Consider the following 24,147-nt stretch of genomic DNA (forward strand, 5'->3'; position numbering starts at 1 on the left):
ACGCAAATGAACTTAGTTCTTTTCCTGGGGACGGAGTTTGGGTAGGGAGGCAAGATCGATCTGTTAGTTACTCTTCAACCTGAGTCCTGGTCACAGTCTCGACCACTGGCGACCCTAACCCAGCCCACGCCCTGCCCCAGCCACAGATGAGCCCTAACCCTGACGAGGCAGTGACCCAGGCCACACCCTCACTCCGGACCACCACCTGACCCTTTGCTTTATCTCAGGTGGGACCACTTATAGGTAGTGGGGAATGGGAGAAGGGTGGGCCCGGTTGGGGGCAGGGGTTCGTGGAAGATTTTCCCTGGCATCCAGCTTCCTGATCCGCCCAAGCCCAGCAAAGCACTTCAGACCTGAGTCTGGAGGGCTCCGCCCACAGGCGAGACCTGGCTAGGGGCAGGGCAGAAGGTCCCGAAGGGCGGTGAGGTCATGCGCAGAAAGATCCGTCCGCTCCCGGCGCCGAGCGCAGCGTGCAGGGGCGGGACACCGGCGCGGCCCGACTCCTGATTGGCCCCAGGCTGGCAGAAGGGGGCGGGGGCGGGGCGGCGCGCGCTCTGAGGCGCGCGGCCTGGCGGGTGTGTAACGGCCGTTAGGCGAGCCGAGGGAGGGAACTGCTGCCTGCGGCTGACGTGGTGGCCGCAGTCGGCGTCCCAGGGTGAGGGATTTCGCCGCCCGCTTTCGGCCCCACGTAAGTCCTCCTCCCCTCGGGAGCCCTTGACGGGCTGACAGACCCCGCCCTACCTTGGGGAGCCCCGGAGGAGCCCCAGAAACACTCCTGACCTGCCTTCTTCGGGGGCCGCAGGAGAGCGAGGCGCATGCGCAGAGCCGCTAAGCCGTCCTCTATGGGTCTCTCACCCGCTGGGCTTCCTAAAATAATACCCCGCACACGCCCCCTCGCGACTCGCTCGCGTCCCCGCCCTCTTCGCCTGGCTTTCTCCATCCTTCACTCCACAGCAGTTGCTTTACCTTTGTAAAGGGTAGGCCCCGTGCCAGTCGCCGGCGGGACGGCGGGAAGCACGTTGGTTGCCTGCACGCGGTACGCAGTCCCGGGAGAAGAGGCGACATTGCTCGGGTGACGACTCGTTCGTTAGCACTCAGTGGTGTGGGCTGGTCAAGTACGCAGAGCGCTAAGCACCAGGCGCCGGTGTAGTTCGGGAGGGCAGGGAGCCCTCCATGAGGAAGCGAAGTCGGGGCTGAGGCTTAAAGGGTGAGTAGAGAGTTATGGTTGGGGGACAGACAGCACTCGTGAAGGCGCCAGGCTAGAGTTTCTGAGCCGACTTTGCTCCCCGCGGGATATTTGACGACGTCCGGCGACATTTGCAGCTCTACAGCTCGGGGATTGCTCCTGGCATCTAGAAGTCAAGGATGCCGCTAAACATCCACCTTACACAGGACAGCCCTCCCCCCCCCCCCCCCCCCCCCCCCACTTATCTGACCGAAAATGTCAGGAGCATCCCGATTTCCGAACCCTGCTCGACGAGGAGGAGCTGGTGCTTTGGATGAACCACAAGTTTAGTGGGTTACAGCATGTTTGTTCAATAGAAGGTATCCAGCACTTCACGATAAAACAGGAGGATCAGAGCCCTGTTTGTCTTTTACGCCAGTATATTTCCAGCATATGGCACAGAGCCAGGCGGATAGTAGGCACTCAGTGAATTTTGGTTGATGAATTGAATACTGTGTGCTGGGTCAGGAGAGCCGATAATAACAGGATGATTAAGATAACCATGCCTCGTTACTTATCCAAAGTCCTTTTCTCAGGACTTTGTAAAGATAACTTCTTGGCAAGGATTTGGCTTCTCTTTCTTTAGGTATGGTTTAATGAATGATCATGGTCATGACAGTGTGATGGTGTGAGATTTTTTTTTTTTTTTTTAATGTATGTTTGTTTATTTTGAAAGACCGCAGGCACAAGGGAGAGAGAATCCCAAGTAGGCTCTGCACTAACAGCACAGAGCCTGATGCAGGGCTTGATCCCACGAACCGCGAGCCCATGATCTGAGCCGAAATCAAGAGTTGGAGGCTCAACTGACTGAGCCACCCAGGCACCCTGATGGTGTGAGATTCTTACTGTGCTTGTGTCAGCTGTGTATCCTTTCAAATCCATTCCTGTCTTGATGTGGTTCTCAGCAGCTGCCAAGTGTGACATTCCACACTAAGATTATAATTCTTCAGGGAGAGAAATATAACAGTCAAAACCTAACTCTTGGGTAGCACCTTGGAAAAGAGAGCCTGTGTGGTGACCACGGGCAAAGTGAAGAAATTGTATGAGCTGTCCCTGCTCCCAACTTCTTTGGGGCTTGCAGCTCTGGCTGGGTCTGAAGCAGAAACCCCCAACTTGTGGTGCCTTGGTAACTTCCTTTATTTCTTTTTGTCACACACAGAAAAATGCTAACTAGACTCCTTTAGCATTAGAGCACAGTCCTGGCTTTGAAGCCTCTTGTGGCTGTATGACCTTCACCTCTGTAAGCCTTCATTTTTTCATCCATGAAATGAGGGTAATACTAGTAATTGCCTCATAGGTTTGATGTGAGCATTGATAAGACATGATACTTATAGAGTGTTTAGCACAGTGCTAGGTGGGTAGAAGGTACTGAATACATATTAAATTTGTTGGATGAATAAATAGTTTAAAGGGCTTTGAAGATAGAAACCATCAATGTTGAGTGCTTTTTTTTTTTGTCTGCTTCCATTCACTCCTACCTTTCTTGGCTGTGTAATTGGTTATTTACATTACTTCTTGTATATTCATTTCTCTCACTTTTATTTCAGGAAATCTTTATCTCCTTCAAATGATCCTAAAAACTTCCACCAATAGCTCATCTACTTCTGAACTTAGTAGGAAAAAGTTAAGAATGATCTCTTCCATACTGTTTTGCTTCTTTTGGGAGTTCTTTTTTTTAATTATAATTCACATACAATAAAATTCAATTTAACATGTGTACAATTCAGTGGTTTTAGTACATTCACAAGGTTGTGCGGCCATCACCACTATCGAATCTCAGGAGATTTTGATCACCCTGGAAAGAACCCCCATATCCATTAGCAGTCACTCCCTATTGCCCCTCCTCTTAGTCCTTGGCAACCACTAATCTATCTATGTGGATTTGCCAGTTCTGGACATTTCATATAAGTGGAATTTATCCATTCATCAGTTGATAGACATTTGAAGTTTTTTTCTTTTTGGCTGTTATAAATAATGCTGCTCTGAACATTCATATACAAGATTTTGTGTGAGCATGTTTTTTTTTTTTTTTCTCCTGAACATATACTTAGTAGTGGAATTGCTGAGTTATAGAGTAACTTTTTTAAAAAAAATATTTTATTAAATAAAAATTTTAAATGTTTTTATTTATTTTGAGAGAGACAGAAACAGAGCATGAGCAGGGGAGGGTCAGAGAGAGGGAGACACAGAATCTGAAGCAGGCTCCAAGCTCTGAGCTGTCAGCAGAGCCAACCGTGGGGCTCAAACTCGTGAACCATGATATCATGACCTGAGCCGAATTTGACACCTAACTGACTGAGCCACCCAAGTGCCCCTAGAGTAACTCTTTAATTGAGAGTTCTTTTGTCATCCTATCTTCAACTCTTCTGAATTTGCAAAGGTCTCAGAATCCAATGAGCCTACTACCATTTTTGTTATACTTTAAAGAAATGAGTGAAGAAAAGGATTTTGATAGTGACCATTTGATATCACTACTAGGCAGATAATCTAATCCTTCTGTGTCACCATTAACACACTGAATGATAATAGCTGTATATGTTGAAGCTTTTACTGAACAATCTCTTACCCACTTTGTCAAGACCTGGGATTTCAGGGGATGGTACCATTAATGTAGATGCAGTGAATAAGTGAGGGTTTGGGTTGTTGTTACTAAGAGAAAACTATAGAGGTCAGTAAAGCATATTAGAGAAATTGTACCCATATAGCCTTTGTTTTCCCTTCAGAGTTGAATTTCACCTCTTAAGAATTGTGATCTACTGACTGATTTTGTTCCAAACTCTTTGGGAGCTCTTATAAATTCAGTTTCTAAATTCATACTTTATCTTCCAGGGACCACAATGTACCTCTTTTTTATTGACATAAACTGACAAGTAATAATAATAAAAATGTAATTAAGCACTTAATATGCGTCAGGCACTGTTGTGAGTTAATTCTAAATGAATTAGCATGCATTAGGTTTTGTCTTTATCCTCATTTTTATATGAAGGAAGTGAAGCACATAGATATTAAGAAATTTGCCCAAGGTTACACAGCTAATTGAGAAGTCAGACTTCACATTCAGGCTGTCTGATCACACGTGCATACTCTGAATCACTTCCCTGTACTGCCATGCCTCTTAAATACTATTCAAAAATAAGATATTTCCTACTTTTAGTTACAGTTAATTAAAGCTTTTGTTTACACAGATAGTAATCAGACTTATGCTGAATTCTCACAGCCTAACATTAGAATAAGTGTAAGTGTTTTAAGAAGTGGGGAAATGGGAAGAAAACCTCATGTTCCCAGCTGAGAATTGGAGTTATGCTTATGACCAAGAATTCTGTTTGTCAATCATATGACTAACTTTCATTACTGGAGAAATAGGAGAACTTAAGTTAATTATAACTGAAGGTATAATACTCCACTGGTGGTTTGGTTGTTTAGTTCTTTCTCCACTCCACTCCCCCATCCTATTTTCATGGCTAAGAAAATCCATGGCAAAGTTTGTTAATTAAAAGTAATATTAGGGGTGCCTGGGTGGCTCAGTCGGTTGAGCATTTGGCTCTTGACTTTGGCTCAGGTCATGATCTGACAGTTTGTGAGTTTGAGCCCCACATTGGGCTTTGCGCTGACAGTGCAGAGCCTGCTTGGGATTCTCTCTCTCTCCCTCTGTCTCTGCCCCTCCCTCCACTCATGTGTTCTGTTTCTCTCTCTCAAATAAACTTAAAAAAATAAATAAAAGTAATATTTTGGGGGTGCCTGGGTGACTCTTGGTTTCAGCTCAGGTCATGATCTCATAGTGAGTTCAGGCCTCACCTCTGGCTCTGTGCTGGTGATGCAGAGCCTGCTTGGGATTCTTTCTGTCTCTCCCTTTCTCTGTGCCCCTCCCCTGCTCATGCTCTCTCTCTCAAAATAAACATTTAAAAAATATATCATTTTTAATTTTTGCAGCAATTGAGGGGTTCTAGGATCATATAGGATCAGTATTGGGAATCTCTATTTGGTTCTAGGTTTTCTCTCCCTTAACTTAGGAAGAGAAGTAGGAAGGAGTATTAGGAGTTGCTTTGCCTTAAAAAATATCTTTAGGAGTAAAACAAGTGGAGGACTAAGGACTATTCTGTGTGGTTTTGGCAGTTTGGGTTGAATGGGAGTGAGTTATAGGGAATTAAAAGTAATGGAGAGATCTGACTGGTTATTCCTTCATTCTGCAGTTGGCTCAAATAACTATTGATGGCCATGCAGGAGAAATACCCAAGTGAGAGGATCTCTCATGTGGCTTCGCCAGGTGAGTAGTCAAAGTTTTCCGGGTTAAATTCTGACTTTTGCTCTGTTGTTCCGTAACAAGTTCCTTTAAAGGAAATATTCAGCAAACAAGCATTCACTGAAATGCTTGAAAAGAACAAAAATAACAGGAGGCTATATTCAATAGAAAAACAGTCCTCTCCAAGAGAACAACTGTTTATCTCAGGTCCTACATGGCTTCCAACAAGCCCACGTGATTGTTTGGGAGGGGAGGACACATGAAGGAACAGAATGACTTTGGAACATAGTTTCATTTGAAATCAGAAAAACACAGCATAAATTACTGTGTTCTATGTTGTCTTTGTAGTCCTGTGGGTGTGTCAGTCATCTGCTAGCCCACAAAGATTGGAATTCTTCTTGGATGCCTACAGTCTCAGTTATGTTGTCACTAGAGACTCAGGAATTTATCTTTAGAGTGGATTGACAAGATTTTGAAAGCTCAGCAGATATACTAAGTGGATATATTAAGTATATTAAACATATATAAATATATGTATACACAATAAACGTATTAAGTAGATACAGTATATTCAAGTAGGAAGTAGCATAGAAAAATAACTTTTTGAATCTGGGGTATTTATGAAGAAAAGGGTACATTTTATTCAGCTAAGGATATGCTTTATTTTTTTTTTTTTTTAATCTTCATTTATTTTTGAGAGAGAGAGAGACAGAGGGTGAGCAGGGGAGGGACAGAGAGAGAGAGGAAGACACAGAATCCGAAGCAGGCTCCGAGCTGTCAGCACAGTACCCGACGTGGGGCTGGAACTCATGAAATGCAGGATCATGACCCAAGCCAAAGTCAGGCACTTAACCGACTGAGCCACCCAGGTGCCCCAGAATATGCTTTATTTAACTTTAAAATCCCACAGTGCCTTACAGCAGACATTTGTTAGATATTTGTTGTATTCTCCTAGGCATGCTGCCTTGCAGAAATTAAGCATTTTAAAAAGCATTTGTTGAATCAATTCAAGATTCATTCAGCAAATATTTATTGATCATCTGCTATATGCCACACATTGTTTCAGGGCTGGATTGTACAATTTCTTATGACAATTATGTGTATAACACAAGTTTTTGGGATGTAGCAATTTCTAACAAAACTCACTGCTCTTCTGATGGCTTTTGTCTTTAGTAATCTCTCATTCGATTAATGATGGTCTTAATATTTTGATGAAGATGCTGGTGATAGGACATGTGACATAACACACAAAAAATTTTGCTTTCAAATTTGAATTTGGAAATAAGCATAAGCCTCTTTACCTATATCAAAATAAAATTTTATTTTAACAAATATCTCTTCCGAATTGATGTGTGGAGTGAGCAGATAGAAAAGTGGTACCCATAAAGAATGGAAGGTTAGTAGTAGAAACAAGAAGTGATTTCCAGTAAGAGGCCAGGAAGATGGTAATAGAGGCTCTTAATCAGTTTTCCTTATTTCAAAGGGTCTGGCAAATTGTAAGCTAACTAGGGAGAGAACGCCATATAGACTCATCAAGAAGTCAGATTACTTTCTTTCTAGTACTTAGTACAGATAGTAACACCAGCTAATCTTAGGCTGATCAGAAGCTCTGATTGTTGGGTATATCTTCTATGAAAGATTATTACTGATTACTGCATGTATATAAATTCTTTCAAATCAGGCAGTCCACTGTGACCCAAAGAATAAAAAGGTGTCCTTGGAGAAAGTTAGGGTGCCTTCAGTAGAAAGCAGAAGTGTAGCAAAATTAGAAGAAAGTGGGTGAAAAAGATGGGAGAAGCACTAAAACTGGAACAAGAGAGAGGGTGGTTTGTGTTGAGATATCATTTGCTTCCCACTAAATCAAAGAGTCTGTAGAACTTTATTTTCTGATTTCAACTCAAACTCTGACACTTTAAATGGATAAGTAGACACCATTTCCTCTTTGTTTACACTGATCATCAGATACAGTTTAGAAAATTAGTGGTTTTTTAACAATAAATACTAGCAAATTATTTATTGAATATTTTCTACTTACTGGCCTTTAAATAGCAAGCTAACAGAATTAAAAATATCTCATCAGTCTTGCTTTGTCTTACCCACTCGGAAATTTTAGTGGTTTCTTTGCATTACACTCAAAGTCTTAAACTCTTCAGATTGACTTTCAAGACTTACCTTGATCTGGATTCACCCTGCCCACAGGGTATCCTTGTTCAGTCAAGCAATGATTTTCAACAACAGACTGGACTACCTATTAACCTAGGGAACATTTGGAAGCATATGGGGTATTTTCAGGTTTCACAGTGATGGTGGGATGGGGTTAGGGCTGCTACTGGCTTTTAATAGTGACCAGGGATGCTAAGCCATCCTGCCACATATAGACTACACATTGAAGAATTGTCATGCGCAGAATGCCAAAAGCAACCCTGTAAGGGGAAAGAATGTGGATATTGGAATCTAAACAACCTGGGTTCAAATCTCAGCTCTATCCATTGTAAAATAGGGGTGATGATACTGTTCAGTAAGGAAGATGAGATCATGTTGATAAAGTGTTATGGCTTCTAGGTTTCAAAACATGGTAGTAGCTACTATTAAATAGTATTGTTTTCCATCCCAGTACTCCTGGGTTCTTGGTAAGTCTTATTTCTGTCTGTGAACATTCTCAACTCTCATGCTATTTCCATTTAAAATTAACTAACTCAGGGGCACCTGGGTGGCTCAGTTGGTTAAGCGTCTGACTCTTGATTTAGGCTCAGGTCATGATCTCAGGGTCGTGACATTGAGCCCAGCACTGGGCTTCATACTCAGCATGGAGATTCTCTCTCCCTCTCTCTCTGCTCCTCCCTTACTTGTACTCTCTCTCAAAAATAAAAAAATAAAATTAACTAACTCAGAGTAACTGAAATAGGTACAGGAGAGAGAAGGGTAGGGTGCTGCTATTTTTTCATAGGTTTAAGTGATTTATTTAAACAGTCTTGTGGGGGTTATATCAGCTGGTTCACACTAAAGGTGGGAAATGACACTTGTTTCAGGTTCCGGTGTAATTCAAAAGGGCAGTTCCCTGGGGACTGAATGGCAGACCCCAGTTATCTCAGAGGCTTTTCGGAGTCGCTTCAGCCGCTGTTCAAGTGTAGCTGACAGTGGGGACACAGCCATTGGCACATCATGCTCAGACATTGCAGAGGGTAAGTGTGAATTAATGTTTTGATTACCAATATGTGTTGTCATTTTCACATTGTGTTCCAGGTATATTGTCATTTCCAGAGTATTCATAACTCAGTCCCTTCAGCCAGGGAGTTTGCTTGATTTTTCTTACTCCCATGTTTCTTACAACTGGTCCTTTCCTCTCAATTTTTACTGTTTGTCCTATCTTAAACAACTTTCTAGTAGGTTTCTTGGCTTCAAGTGTTTCCCTCTACTGCCAGACTAATTTTAAAAGCCTGATTTCATAGTTTTCCTTTCCTGTAAATTCTCAACTGCTTCTATTACTTGGAGGATAAAGTTCAGGAGCCTTGCTGAGTTCTGTGATCTGGCCTTATTCCACCCATTCAGACATATTTCTTAACTGTCACCGAGTATGGTGTTTTATTATGTTATGAAAAAGCACAGAACTTTTGTTGTTGTTATTTTTGGCTATCTGAACTCTTTCCTTTTTTTTTTTTTTAAGATTTTATTTTTTACGTTCTCTTCACACCCAGCATGGGCCTTGACCTCACAACACCAACTGAGATCAAGAGTTGCACACTCCACCTACTGAGCCAGCCACATGTCCCTGAGCGCTTTCCTTCTTTAATCTGGGCCCATTCGTGCTGTTTCCACCTCCTCTTGCCCTTCCCAGCTATGCTGATCTTATATTTCAAAATCTAGTAAAGTGTATGATAAGACTTTTCTCATCCCTTCCACCCATTACTGATCTCCCTCTCTGCAATCTTGTATCTTTATTGTGCCTGCCATTTTGGGGGCACATAAATTAAGTAATAACTGCCAGACAGTACTTTACAAGAGTTTTTTCTTTTTAGTTTGTTTGTTTGTTTGTTTATTTAATCTGTATACCCTATGTAGGGCTCAGACTCAAAACCCCTAGCTCAAGAGTCACATGCTCTAGCAACTGAGCCAGCCAGGTGCCCCGAGAGTATTTTATTTTTGCATTTAGATAGTGAGTTCTTAGAGGGCAGAGACCTCATAATTAATAATAACTAAAAACTATTTATTAAATACTTTGTGATGGATACTATACTAAATTTTTTCTACATTTTTCATTAATGTCTTTAAGAACTCTATGAAATATTTTATTATTTCCATTTTACGGATGAGAAAGCTGAATTTCAAAGTGTTTAGATGACTTGATTAAAGTCACAAAACTAGTCACTAGTATTTTATCAGATGTCACAGCCACTAGGATGGCTATAATCAAAAACATAATAACAAGTGTTGGTGAGAATCTAAAGACATTGGAACCTCTATACAGTACTGGTGGGAATGTAAAATGTTATAGCTGCTTTGGAAAGCAGTTTGGCAGATCTTCAAAAAGGTAAACATGGAGTCACCCTATGACTCAACAGTTCTACTCCACCTACCCAAAAGAAATGAAAACACATTTCCACACATAATCTTGTTATAGGAATGTTCATAGCATTATACATAGTAGCCAAAAAATGGAAACAACCCCAAATGTTATTAACTGATGAATGGATGAGTAGAATGTAGTATATCCATATAATAGTACATTTTTCTGCAATAAAAAGAAATTAAGTACTAATACATGCTACAAAATGGATGAACTTTTAAAACATTTATGCTAAATAAAGCCAGACACAAAAGGCCACATATTGGGGCGCCTGGGTGGCGCAGTCGGTTAAGCGTCCGACTTCAGCCAGGTCACGATCTCGCGGTCTGTGAGTTCGAGCCCCGCGTCAGGCTCTGGGCTGATGGCTCGGAGCCTGGAGCCTGTTTCAGATTCTGTGTCTCCCTCTCTCTCTGCCCCTCCCCCGTTCATGCTCTGTCTCTCTCTGTCCCAAAAATAAATAAAAAACGTTGAAAAAAAAAATTAAAAAAAAAAAAAAAAAAGGCCACATATTGTATGATTCCATTTATGTGAAATGTCTAGAATAGGCCAATCTATAGAGACAGAAAATAACTTAGTGATTGCCCAAGGCTAGGGAAGTTAGGGGAAATGGAATGTGACTGCTAAAGGATAAGACGTTTCTTTTTGTGGTGATAAAATGTTCAATAATTGATTTTTGTGATGGTTATACACCACTGAATATAGTAAAAACCATTGACTTGTACACTTCAAGTGGATGAATTGAATGGATGTGAGTTATATTTCTGTTTTTTAAATTTTTTAAGTTTATTTTGAGAAAGAGAGCGTGTGTGCCTATACGAGCAGGACAGAGAGAGAGGGAGAGAATCCCAAACAGACTGCACTCTGTCAGCATGGAATCCGATGCGGGCTCGATCCCAGGAACCATGAGATCATGACCTGAGCCAAAATAAAGAGTCGGACACTTAACTGATTTAGCCATCCACGCGCCCCTGGGTTTTGTCTACATGTGCAGTCATGAAACCTTTTTTCATTTTGACTAAATAATCTTTTAAAAATCAAACAGTGGTCTAGATACTCTGCCTACTGAATTGACTGACTGTATTTAATTCAGTCACATCGTTACACAGATTGTATGCTTTTTATTCCTTTGGGGAAAAAATATATATATTTCCTCTTGTGCATTCTTTAAAAAAAATTTTTTTTAATGTTTTAATTTATTTTTGAGACAGAGAGAGAGAGAGAGAGAGAGCGTGAGCAGGGGAGGGGCAGAGAGAGAGCAAGACAGAATCCGAAGCGGGCTCCAGGCTCTGAGCTGTCAGCACAGAGCCCGACACGGGGCTCGAACTCACGAACCGCGAGATCATGGCCTGAGCCGAAGTCAGACGCTTAACTGACTGAGCCACCCAGGCACCCCAAAATTATAGTAGCCTTGATGTAGTGACCAAAGCCATTGGTCTAGAAGTTTGTTTGTTTTTGTTTTTTTTTTAAAGGATCCAAGGTGTCTTCTCTGCCAAAACAGTTTTGTACAATGGTCTTTATCTTAATTCTTGTTCATTTTGTTTATGAATCTAGCTTGGTTTTGTTTGGAGCCCAGTTGACAAGAACCCTTTTGACTGGTATAAAATATAGTTCATTGTTGCGTCTTTTTTTTTTTTTTTTTTAAATTGTTGCATCTTTAAACTAAACAGGCTTGGTTTTGTTTCCGCCCCTCATTAAGATGTTTTACCTTTAAGATTCTCAAAGGACTGGTAGAGATATATACTTGAGAACTCAGAGGCTTTCAGCTCTTTGCTAAAGACTGAAATTGTCTCTGGCTTAGTTCAGACTACATTACTTCATAAACCAGTATGAGATATAGACAGAAATGATCAAGATTTGGCAATAGCTGAGGCATCTGGGTGGCTCAGTCCATTAAGTGTCTGACTCTTGATCTCAGCTCAGATCTTGATCTCTGGGTGGTGAGTTTAAGCCCCACATTGGGCTCTGCACTGGGCATGAAGCCTACTTAAAAAAAAAAAAAAAAAAAAAAAAAATTTAGTTATAGGGAAATCTACCCCTTACCAAGAAAGCAGAGTTGTTAGAATTGGGGGAGAGAGGGTGGAGCAGGGCAGTGGGTATTGTTGAGAGGAGAGATTTAGAAATATGAATACCCTTAAAGTGGCCAAAACCCAATGATTCCGAGAACTGTAGACTTTTCTCTCCAAAAAATCACATATCCTATACTTTAAATTTTGAAAGCCTTTGAAAATTGTAGAAGGTAAGTGGCCCTTTTGAAAATAAGTGTTGTTGTTTGTTTCAAAATACAAACCAGACTTGAGGTGTAACTTGACATTTAATACCAGTTTATCAGAATCACAGCAGATTCCTTACTATAAGTAGATAAACCTAATAGATAAGTGACAAATGATGAAGATTTTACTTTATTCTTTTTATTTTTTTATTTTTTAAAAGTTTGTGTGTTTGTGTGCGTGTGTAAGAGAGAGAGAGCGCATATAAGTTGGGGAGGGGCAGAGAGGTTGAGAGAGAGAATCCCAAGCAGGCTCCACATCATCGGTGCAGAACCCAGCATGGGGCTTGATCTCACCATTGTAAGATCATGATCTGAGACGAAATCAAGAGTCAAACACTTAACCAACTGAGCGCCCCAAGATTTTCCTTTGTTCTTTTGTCTGTAGATGAAACACATTCCTAGAAAATTAGGAAAACCATATTCTCCTGGGTCATTTGGTACCTTTTTTCTCGGCTTTGGTTTTGGCATTACTACTTTGGGAGTTGTGGGCTCTAAACTGAATTTGGTGAGTCTTAAGAGTGAGTGGTGCTGTAGATGAAGAATGGAAGGAGGTGGCACAAAGTTCAGTGTAATAGCAGCCCCTCATATGCTGCAACCTCACTGTCTTCTGTTCCATAATTATACTTTGAGAGCAGAGACCCTTGGTGAGAGTGGATGTTATGATGTTGTTAACAGGATTTCAAGTTGGGAGCTTACTATCCTTGGAAGTTTTCATCACCACCAGTCTACCTTATCCTTGTTGACTATTCCTATGTTTATGTTATGGGACATCAAAAACTGTATCCTTTGCCTCTGAAATGTTCTTCTGTCTTGGTCCTGAGAGGCAGACACATTTATCAGAAATAACTGTTGTTGTTTTGATTTGGTTTTTGTTTTGTTTTAGTATGGCTTTTTATATCCCCAAGATCATCTGAGTATAGGAGATTAGATACTTTGGCTTATCCCATACATGATAAGGGATAATTTGGCATGTCCATGTTTTTAAAGAGCTGCTTACAAACGCGTATCAGAAGATGGTAGCCAATCTGTAGTAAGGTTATAGTATCTGTCCTCATTAGTTGAGTGTGTTCTGTGTTGGTTGATGGAAAGGAAAAAGAGAAATGAATTAAATTGGTAGTCCATTCTTCTCCATGGTAGATGTGCTTGGTTTGGAAATGAGTACTGGACATAGTTGAAAAAGGAAGACATTTCTATTCCTTGTCCCCTTACTCAGTTTTTTCCTGGTGAAAGTAACAGGTATGTTTCTTAATATTACTGTCTTGTTGTTTGCTTGCAGTCCACTTCCTTGGCACATTAGTTCTGTGACCCTGTAGTCTTTTTCAGAGTAGTACTTGAAAGTTGGAAATAATGTAGAAATGTGAACCTTTTGCAGTGGGGCTAATCAGAGACTTGTCTCCCAAGACCAATCAAGAGCTAAAGGAAACATAAATCGAATCTAAAGGAAAAGTGAAAAGTCACAGTTAGATATAAACAAGGGGGAAGTGAAAGGCAAAATATAAAATAGAGGATTTCAGTGTGTACCCACTTGAGAGTGCTTACTGTGCTGGAGTGAAACCTGAGAGTTACTAAGAATAACTTCACATATCCAGGCAGTCAGGTCTGGTGCGTGGGAGAGAGAATAGAATCCTGATTCAGATGCTGTACTCCCTGTCCTGGATACAGAGCAGCACTATCCACTGTACCTTTTTCTTTGGATAGTTTAGATTCATTGCTTACCTTTGCTGGGAAGCTTTCGGAGGCCACAGAGGATTCTGGCAGCCCTCCCTTGGAAAGAATATTTTTATTGGATCGGATTATAGCTTGAGAGTTCCCCAACTCCCAGAAGAGTAAGACCTAATCCACTTCCCTTAAGTAAGTGATTTTTTTTTTTTTTAAGTTCAGTTTTAAGCTTTGTTTGTTGACTGGCAAGATTTTTTATTCATATACAAAGGACAGAGTGTAAGTTAAAAGTAAAGCTAATGTTGCCTTTGGTTGGTTTACCTTGTGAATGGCATTTGAGATCCTAGAATACATACTTCTAAGTTAGGCTGCCTTGTCTTTCTGCCTGATACTTGTGATAATAGTGTCCACTCTGCCTGGTCTCAGGACAGAGAATGTCTGGTGTGGCAGCCATACTCAAAAAAGTATGCTCCTTCAGTTTTGACTTACGGAAAACTATTCTCTTTGCAGATTTTTGTAGCTCAAGTAGCAGCCCTCCTTTCCAGCCCATCAAAAGCCACATAACCATTCCAACAGCCCATGTGATACCTTCTACTTTGGGGACCTCTCCTGCCAAGCCAAATTCTATACCTTCTGGACCCTCTTCCTCCAAACTCCCTTTATCAGGGCTGGCTGAAGGTGTGGGGATGACAAGAAATGGAGACCTTGGTGCAATGAAACGTTCTCCAGGCCTATCTAGAGATTTCATGTATCTCTGTGGTGCTACCGGAGAAAATGGAATTGAGCAGTCCTGGTTTCCAGCAGTGGGCCATGAAAGAGAAGAAGAGGTGAGGAAGTTTGATATTCCCAGTATGGAGTCTACCCTTAATCAGTCGGCAGTGATGGAGACATTTTATTCAGATCCCCACTACCAAGTCCACTTCCACAACCCAAGAGCCGACACAAACAAGGAGTTATACAAAGTGTTGCCTGAGACCAAGAAGGCACCGGGCAGTGGGGTGGTATGTGAGCGGAATGGACCTCACCCTAACAGCAGTGGAGTGCTCCCTTTGGGACTCCAGCCTGCTCCTGGCTTCTCCAAGCCTATACCTTCTCAGGTATGGCAGCCGAACCCTGACCCTTGGCATCCCCGTGAGCGATCTTGTGAGCTCAGCACGTGTCGACAGCAGCTGGAGTTGATCCGTTTACAGATGGAGCAAATGCAGGTAGAGACCCCTTTCCTTGGATTTCACAGGTTCTGTGCAGATCTTAGAACTATATAGGTTTTGTCCTATAAATTTCGATTCTAAAGAAAACATTTGTAAGAAAAAGAGAAGATGTTTGTAGATAGGAAGTGAAGGCTTGTGAATGCCATGTTGGTGGTCTAATTAAACACCAGATAGGTCCTCCAGAGTAGAGGGTTACAGCAGAAGACCCCAAAAAGTATAACATTAACAATGATCATGTACTACATTCTGTGTACCAGTCACTAGGGCAGGGCCTTTCACATACAGAATCTTATTTAAATCTTGTAGCACTTTGATGAGGTAAATGTAAAAATTTTACCAAGTTCTTAGAATAAGTAATCTGTCCAGAGTCACAAAGCTGGTGACAGAGCTAGGGTTTAAAACCCATCTCTAAACTCCTGCTTTCCTTCTATTATACCAATTTTGTGTTTAAAAAGATAAAAAAAAGGCCTTGTACTGCTTAAGAGTGGAAAGGAAAGGAAAGAAGCAGGATACATTCTCCTTTCCTGGTTGGTGAGGACATCTTAGCCCCTGGTTTGCCTCTCTTGCCAGATAATGAAAGATAAGTGACCTTTTCTTAGAACCTAGAGCCGTTCTGAGCAGGGAGTGTCCAGTTGGCAGAAGTCTCCCTGGCAGGTTCTTTCCAGTCATGCATCAGAGCTAAAATTATTTCATAAACACTGGGCCTTCTCAGGCTGAGCCAAAGTGAACCTTGACTAGAGACCCAGCTGGGTACTCCTCAGGTGTTTTCAGGTGCTTGTGGGTCAAGGTCAAGCCTCTCTGGGCCTTCTCAGGCTGAGCCAAAGTGAACCTTGACTAGAGACCCAGCTGGGTACTCCTCAGGTGTTTTCAGGTGCTTGTGGGTCAAGGTCAAGCCTCTCTGGGCCTGCTTGTCTTCCAGCTTCAGAATGGAGCCGTCTGCCACCATCCCGCTGCTTTTGCTCCTCCACTGCCCACATTAGAACCAGCACAATGGATCAGCATCTTGAACAGTAATGAACACCTTCTGAAGGAAAAGGAGCTCCTCATTGACAAGTAAGAGGGCAAGGGGTGCCCTAAGATCAGCCTCTGCTCTCCCAGCCCCCATTGATGGCACCTAATGAGGTCTTCCCAAGGATAGCACATCCCCCTCTGTTTGGGTCTACACCTTGCCTCTTGGTAGAGCTAGGTTGATAAGCACCGAGTCCTTTGTCTGACTAATGTGATAGGCCAATTGTGTGTCCTCTGCAGGGGCTCTGGAAATGCCTGTAGGGGGCAGCCAGTTCTTTGCAGCTGATCTTTCCTTATTTCCCAAGTCAGTTTTCTTATTTTCTCTTCTTCCTTCAGTAAAACAATACTGCCCAGAATGCAAGGCCTTTGTTTTATATACTATGAATCGTACTCAACTAAGGAAGGTGGGGGCTCATGTTGCAAGTAGGTTAGTGTCAGGACCCTGGACCTCATTCTGCTGGCTTTTGCAGGCAAAGGAAGCACATTTCTCAGCTGGAGCAGAAAGTACGAGAGAGTGAACTACAAGTCCACAGTGCCCTTTTGGGCCGCCCTGCCCCCTTCGGGGATGTCTGCTTGCTGAGGCTGCAGGTAAGCATTGGCAGCCAGAATGGTATTCTGATTGTCATAACTCAGTATCTTCCCTTTGCTTCTTACTGTTAGGTATCCAGGAAATAGAAAAGGGATCAAGTGATGTAAAATGTCCTTGCCCTCAAAGCAAGGACAAAGCAAAGCCCTCAAAGAGTAGACATCCTAATTATAAAGCATCCCCTGTTCTGCCTTTGTGGGGGCAGAAAAGACTTAAGGGTAAAATCAGGTATGCCTTGGTGTCAGGACATACTTGGGAGAAGAGGAAGGCAGAGCAAGGTACATAGTAAGGTTCTAGAGTTGGGTGATGTTCTAAGTCTTAATCTCCCAGCCTTTAGCCAAATGGAGGGGGAGGCAGAGGTAACGGGATTTACAGCCATTCTCATTTTTATTCTTCCATGTCTAGAAGCAGCTAAAGGAAGCCATGTTTTCACTAATGGCAATGGCTCCTAAAAAAAAAATCTTGCTTTGTTGACCAAGCTTCTTCTGCAATATGAGCTTTTGAGTGATGGGTATTAGACAGATTATAGTACTGGCTTTGCCACCTAGTGGACCTATTAAGATTGTGTTCTATGTTATGGCATCAGAATGTTAGAGTGAGAAGGGCCCTTATATAAAATCTAGTTCAGTCCTCTAATTTGCTGATGAAAATATTGAGGCTCAAGAAGGAGGAAGAATTTTTGCCTAAGGTCATGTAGAAAATAGAGGAGGACCAGGCCTTGAGCACAGGTCTTCTGAGATCTTATCCTGTGTTCCTTCCATTTTACTACTAGCACCTCAGGCGTTGCTTTAAGGCAGTGATTCTGAAATTTGAGTGTGCATCAGAATCACCTGGAGGGCTTGTTAAGACACAGATTATTGGGCCCTATCCCCAGAGTTTCTGATTTGGTGGGCTGGGAGTTGGGCTCAAGAATTTGTATCTCTGACAAATTCCCAGGTGATGCTGAAGATGTTAGTCCTAGAACCACACTGTGAGAAGCACTACTTAAAGAAATTCTTAGAGAAAGATGATATTTGACCACAAAGAATACTGAGGATAAGTAAAGTACGTGGGGCTGTAAGGGTAAGGAATGGTCACATATCAAGAATCTTTATGCAGGAATTGCAGCGAGAGAACACCTTCTTACGTGCACAGTTTGCACAGAAGACAGAAGCCCTAAGCAAAGAAAAGATGGAGCTTGAAAAGAAACTCTCTGCTTCAGAAGTTGAAATCCAGCTCATCAGAGAATCACTCAAAGTGGCATTGCAGAAGCACTCAGAGGAGGGGAAGAAACAGGAAGAAAGGGTGAGCTAAGGAGCTGGTAGCTCTCTAATTCACAAAGGAGTTGGCAGTCAGCCCTCTCCTGTCAAACCCTAAGCTGTTTCTGGCCCCCATTCTTGGAACTAGGAGGAGCCAACTGGGTGAGATCTTACACTGACTTTTCATGCAGGACTGGTCTACTGGAAATGGCACCTCTCCTTTTTGCTTATCTCCACAAAAGTACCACAAAGTCCCTCACTACCCCAGGTCGTGATAGGCCCCCAGCTGGCTTGGGTAGAAAACCAGCCTGGGCAGTCATACCAGATGGTACTGTTGCAAGTGTTTAAACACCTGTAGTAAATTTATATCATTCAGCCTGGTTTTTCCTTATTCTGCCTAAAAAGTAGAGAAGAATTCCATGTGTGCAGCCAGTTTGGGAGTTTTTACATTTGTGCTAGTGCTCTTAGAATTGCTTTAGAGTGGGGCGCCTGGGTGCCTGGCTCAGTTCGTTAAGCATCCAGCTCTTGATTTCAGCTCAGGTCATGATCTCATGGTTCATGAGATCAAGCCCTGTGTTGACAGCACAGAGCCTACTTGGGATTCATTCTCCCCCCCCCTCCCCCTCCCCCCTCCCCCTCTCCCCCTCTCTCCCCTCCCCCTCTCCCCTCTCTCCCCTCCCCCTCCTCTCCCCCTCCCCCTCCCCTCCCCCTCCTCTCCCCCTCCCCCTCCCCTCCCCCTCTCCCTCCCCCTCCCCTCCCTCCCCTCCCCCCTCCCTCCCCTCCCCCTCCCCCTCCCCTCCTCCTCCCTCCCTCTCCTTGCCCCTCCCCTGCTTGTGTTCTCTCTGTGTCTCAAAATAAATAAACATTAAAAAACAAAACAAAGAATTGCCTTAGGCCAAGATTGGTCATCATAGAAGGAGCCAATTTAAAATCTTTGCTTCTGTTCACAGTTTGCTCTAATGCAGATGTTCTTGGGGGACCAGTTTAATAATTTAGTTTAGTTCTGGACCAGTTTAGTTCTGGACCACTTGCATCAAAATCAACCAGATCAGTGCTTCTTAAACTTTAATGCCCCTAAGAATCACTGGGTGATCTTGTTTAAAATACAGATCCAGGGGCGCCTGGGTGGCTCAGTTGGTTGAGCATCTGACTTCGGCTCAGGTCATGATCTCCCAGTCTGTGGGTTCGAGCCTCACATCGGGCTCTGTGCTGACAGCTTGCTCAGAGCCTGGAGCCTGCTTCTGATTCTGTGTCTCCCTCTCTCTCTGTCCCTCCCCCACTCATGCTCTCTCTCTGTCTCTGTCAAAAATAAATAAACATTAAAATTTAAAAATAAAATAAATAAAATACAGATCCAGATTTAGTAATTCTGGGGTGGGGTGTGCCTGGGATCTTGCATTTTTAACAAGTTCCCAGGTGATGTTGGTGTCACTGGTATAGCAAGGACTTAGAGGCTTGTTAAAAAAAACTTTTAATCAAAATACGTGTATCCAAGTTAAAATAATAAAATACCAATATGTTTATAATAAATATTAGTAGCTCTGTGCCCAGCTCCACTCCACAAAGATTTCTACCCTTAACTCTTCTTTTTTCTATATTTCTGAGTATATTCCTGAGATTTTTGCTCGTTTTGTCTCATGGATGCAATATCTTCTCTCTCTGATAATACTGATTATAATTTTGGCATGTCTACATCTGCTTATAGTATTGTTTCTTGTTTTTTTCAGAACCTTTTGTTTTGTTTTGGTGTCTTTCATGTCAGAGGCTTAGTGATCCTTGAATGAATGGGCACTTATGTTTAAGAATGAAGTATTTAAAAACTGGATAGAAGCTCTAGCTTCGTGATAGTTGACTGGTGGAGTTCACTATAGGATGATCAGACTTGGACTACCTTCTCTCTCGAGGACCCTCAAATATTAGTATCTGAATATCTTACCTCACTCTCTCCAGAAAAGAATCTTCAGCCTCCTGCCTAGTTTTGAGGCTAGGGACAGGAATGCTTTTGGCTTTTAGGATCTCAATACTGAGAAGGAGATTAGGCTTAGAGTCCCACAGTTCTCTATATAGATTTTTACTTATACTTCCTTGCAACCCAGTGCTACACGCTCTGCTGTGACTGATATCCTTGAGTCTGGAATCTCTCTGATTTCTCTGGAGAATAAATCTGCAGTCTCCTATTGGGGAAACTTAGGGTGAAAATGGTATCCAGCTAACCTGTATATAGACTTCCAATGAGTGCCCTATTTTTCAGATCTATGGCTGATACCTGCCTCAGATGTACCTGGTGCTTTGAGTTGAGAAGTACTGGGAGGGTGTGAAGGGCACATTGTTCTCCAAATTGTCTGTAATGCCCACTGTGGTTATAACTCTTTGAGTAATTTATCCCCTGTCCACTTTCATCTTCTGTAAACACGTTGAAATCTCTCATATACTTTTATCTCTTCCTCTATTAGCTTTTTAAAATTAGTACTCTAATTTCCTTCCTGTCATTTGAGAGATGTTTTAGAAGAAGAGATAAAGGTCTTTGGGTAATCCACCATTTTTTAAAATTCAGAGTTGGTTATCAGCATTTTCAGTAAGTTTCCCAGCTGAGTCTGATGCATATTAAAATGTGAGACTCACTGGTTTAGAGCTTGAAAGGGTAGAGATTATACCTGGGATAAAGCCTTTGGCTGATTTTCAGGGATCCACTCTTAGTACTTTCTTACCTTTGGATTAAATTAGGTCTGTGTCTCCTTTTGACATCAGTAGATATGCCTTACTTTTTCTCTGCTTTCTCTAGCATCCTTTTTTCATAAGCCAAAGAAAAAACCATAATAGTGGAGAAAAAGTGTACATTCAGCAAATCTTGGTTGAGTGCCCACTTTGTGCCAAGCACTGAGCTCTGGCTTTTATGTGTGGGGGCTATAATAATAAGCAAAATGGACACAGCTCCTCCTCTCAAGAGGTTTACAGTCTCATTAGCCCTTCCAGGTGATTGCTTAGCTTTAAATCACATGTTCTGTTCAGGGAAGAAAGCATTACCTATTTCACTGGAACAGACCAGACCACTATGAATAACAAAGATGCTCCTATTGTTTGGGAAATCCTAAGAGTATAGAAGTTTTTTCCCAGAACCCCAGGACAAAAACCAGATGGATTCTTTATTACAGGCATACCTTGTTTTATTGTGCTTCACTTTATCGTGTGTCTCAAATACTGCATTTTTTACAAATTGAAGATTTGTGGCAACCCTGCCTTGATAAAAATCTTTTGGTGCCATTTTTCCAACAGCATTTGCTTATTTCATGTCTCTGTGTTATATTTTGGTAATTCTTGCAGTATTTCAAACTTTCTCATTATGATTATGTTTGTTTTAGTGACCTGTGATCTGTGATTAAGACTTGCTGAAAGCTCAGATGATGATCAGCATATTTTAGCAATAAAGTATATTTTAATTAAGACATGTACATTGTTTTTTAGACACAATGCTATTGCACACCTCATAGACTACAGTATAGTGTAAACATAACTTTTGTGTGAACTAGGAAACCAAAAAATTCATTTGACGTGTTTTATTGTGATACTCACTTTATTGCAGTGGTCTGGAACCAAACCTGCAGTGTCACCCAGGTATGCCTGTATGTAGAAGTGCTACCAGTTTTTAAAAACTCCCCAAGGAGCCCTTCTTCCCTACCCTTGATTGGAAAGTTCAGGTGTGTTAACTCTGCAGTTTATGCCCTAATTTCAAATGGCAAAATTTGAACAGCTCCCTGTCTTCATTGTAGTAGAACGACATTTACAGCTAGCTCTAAGGGCAGAGACAATGGTCATTTCAGAAAAAAAGGTGATGTTCAGAGTCCTAGAGGAGTCAGTGGAGACAGATTCTTGACTTCTTTCCTTAGGTCAAGGGTCGTGATAAACATATCAATAATTTGAAAAAGAAATGTCAGAAGGAATCAGAGCAGAACCGGGAGAAGCAGCAGCGTATTGAGACCTTGGAGCGTTACCTGGCTGACCTGCCCACCCTGGAAGATCATCAGAAGCAGAGCCAGCAGGTAGCAGCAATGTCTGGGCATACCTGGGGCTAGCAAGGAGTGGCCAAGCAGGGGGACTTCCTCAGCCTCTGCTGTATGCAGTTACCCTGTGGCTTCCTAAAGGAAAAACCCAAAGGAGTCAAGTCCAGACTCACATCTGTCCAATTTGCAATTGGACTGCACATTTTTTTGAGATACGCAGTATTCCTTGGCTTATTGACCGTAAGTATGGGATCCTGTCTCTCAGCTTAAGGATTCTGAATTGAAGAGTACAGAGCTGCAGGAGAGAGTAACCGAGCTGGAGAGTTTGCTGGAGGAAACCCAGGCAGCCTGCAGAGAGAAGGAGGGTCAACTGGAAAGCCTGAGACAGAGAGGAGCAGAATTCTCCAGTAGACATAGGTAAATAAATACCCTTGTGTAGTTGAGGAAAGGAGTGGAGAGTTAGGTCTATCCTACTTACTACCTGTGTGACTTAGAGCAAACCACTTTACTTTTCTGAGCTTCGTTTCTTTGGAATATGAATAATAGGATAGCTGCTTATGGGCAAGGAATAGGTCTTTGAGATGGAGAGTGGAGGGTGTAGTAGTGCAGTGGGGGTTTGTCATTGTATCCTTTAGAAGGTCCAACCCAGTGCCTGGCATAATAATAACAATAATAATAATAATAATAATAATAATAATAATAATAATAATGGATAGTAATCCTTGAGTATGTATGTGTTGAGCGAAGGGAACCACTTTATATACTGGGAAATTAGTTAACTGTATATTTGCAAAAGCAGATCCTGATGTTAAGGGTGGAGAGTGGGGGGTGATCTACATTTTGAACCTTGTAAGCTAAAGGCTACTAGGAACATCTGTTTCTCTTCAGCCCTAGGGATTGTTCTCGATTGCCACAACAGGTTCTAAGAACAAAACAAGATGCCATAATGTACTCTCAGGGTATTTTGAGAGCCTCTTCCATATCAATTGCAGTTTCTGAAAATGTGATGGCTGTGTTTCGACAGCCTCTTGGACCAAATCCAGTTTCTAATGGGATGGATTGGATTTCTCATCCCAAATTCAACCATAGTGACCCTGTTGTTTGTCTCAGCAGATGAGCCATAATGAAAGTGATTGTGGGGATCCATTGGAGGAGACCTTCGGTTGGAGTCAGAAGAGAGGTTGGGGTCAAAGTTGACCCTGCCCCAGACTATGTGTGCCAAGAAAAAAAGATTTTGTTTTCCAAAATTTCTACAGTATACATGTATGACTTTTATAATCTAAATACATGTGATGAGTGTTTATTTTTAAATATCAAAACAAATATAAAAGAGCATTGGGCAGGTAGAGAATTGGTGGAAGAGCGGATAGATGCTGGCCTCTAGGGAAGAGAACTAACATACGCTAGGCAACTTGTGTGTGGTACACCCTATGTTACAACAGACCTAACACGTTATCCCCAGATATGGCTTGGAAGGGCCTGAGTGTCTTACCCCAAACGTACAATAAATAATAGAATCAGGAGTCAAAGCCACATCTGCCTGACTTCAAAATTCTTAAAGAGGCCACTGTCTTTCAGCCTGCAAGATAAGCAGTGTGTGGAGGAGGCCAGTGGAGAAGGTCCAGCCCAACAGGGAGAAGGTCCAAAAGTGGAAATGGAGTCCTGGCAGAAAGAATGTGATTCCCTCCGAAAGGTGACTGAGTGTGTCCAGGCTATAATAGAGGGCAGGCTGAGAAGGAAGAGAAGATTGTGTACTGGGAAGGAACCATGAATTTCTGGCCCTGGGCCACCTAAGATGCATTACCCAGAACTTTCCTCTCTTTTCTGAGAAGTCATCCCTGCATAATAAGTTTGCATTTTAGATATTTATTCTTACAACAGGCAAGCAGAATTAGGATATGCTTTTGAACATCCAAGCTAGATGCTCCAAAATGGTACATTGATGCTTGGTGCACTTCATTCATGGCTTAGGCCCCACACAGAACCTCTTGCATTGGGCAGAGTTCTAACTGGCAAAGTGGCCCTAATTTAGCAGAGAAGAAAGAGTCCAAACCTATTAGTGAGACTGATAGGTAGGTTAAAAAAAAAAAAAAGACCCAGAGGGGCATCTGGGTGGCTCAGTTGTTTAAGTGTCCGACTCTTGATCTCAGTT

The 24,147-nt window shown here is 42.2% G+C and overlaps 1 protein-coding gene across 5 annotated transcripts in view; it reads left to right on the forward strand.

Moving 5' to 3' along the window:
• The first annotated feature begins 598 nt into the window (after positions 1–598).
• Positions 599–24,147, forward strand: part of CEP85 (centrosomal protein 85) — a 30,151-nt gene continuing 6,602 nt past the window's right edge. The window contains exons 1-11 of one of the 5 annotated variants that reach the window (XM_042951045.1): positions 599–688; positions 5,416–5,489; positions 8,495–8,647; positions 14,468–14,784; positions 15,055–15,162; positions 16,085–16,218; positions 16,644–16,761; positions 17,858–18,043; positions 21,882–22,034; positions 22,261–22,412; positions 23,574–23,688. In XM_042951045.1, coding sequence (XP_042806979.1) covers positions 5,435–5,489; positions 8,495–8,647; positions 14,468–14,784; positions 15,055–15,162; positions 16,085–16,218; positions 16,644–16,761; positions 17,858–18,043; positions 21,882–22,034; positions 22,261–22,412; positions 23,574–23,688 — 1,491 coding nt within the window. In that variant the 5' untranslated portion in view covers positions 599–688; positions 5,416–5,434. Of the gene's footprint in view, positions 689–745; positions 1,208–5,415; positions 5,490–8,494; positions 8,648–14,467; positions 15,163–16,084; positions 16,219–16,643; positions 16,762–17,857; positions 18,044–21,881; positions 22,035–22,260; positions 22,413–23,108; positions 23,259–23,573; positions 23,689–24,147 lie in introns of those variants that run through there. The other 4 variants (XM_042951043.1, XM_042951046.1, XM_042951044.1 and 1 more) reach the window with 4 other exon arrangements.

Source organism: Panthera leo, chromosome C1 (assembly GCF_018350215.1).
Source record: "Panthera leo isolate Ple1 chromosome C1, P.leo_Ple1_pat1.1, whole genome shotgun sequence".
NCBI lineage: Eukaryota > Metazoa > Chordata > Mammalia > Carnivora > Felidae > Panthera > Panthera leo.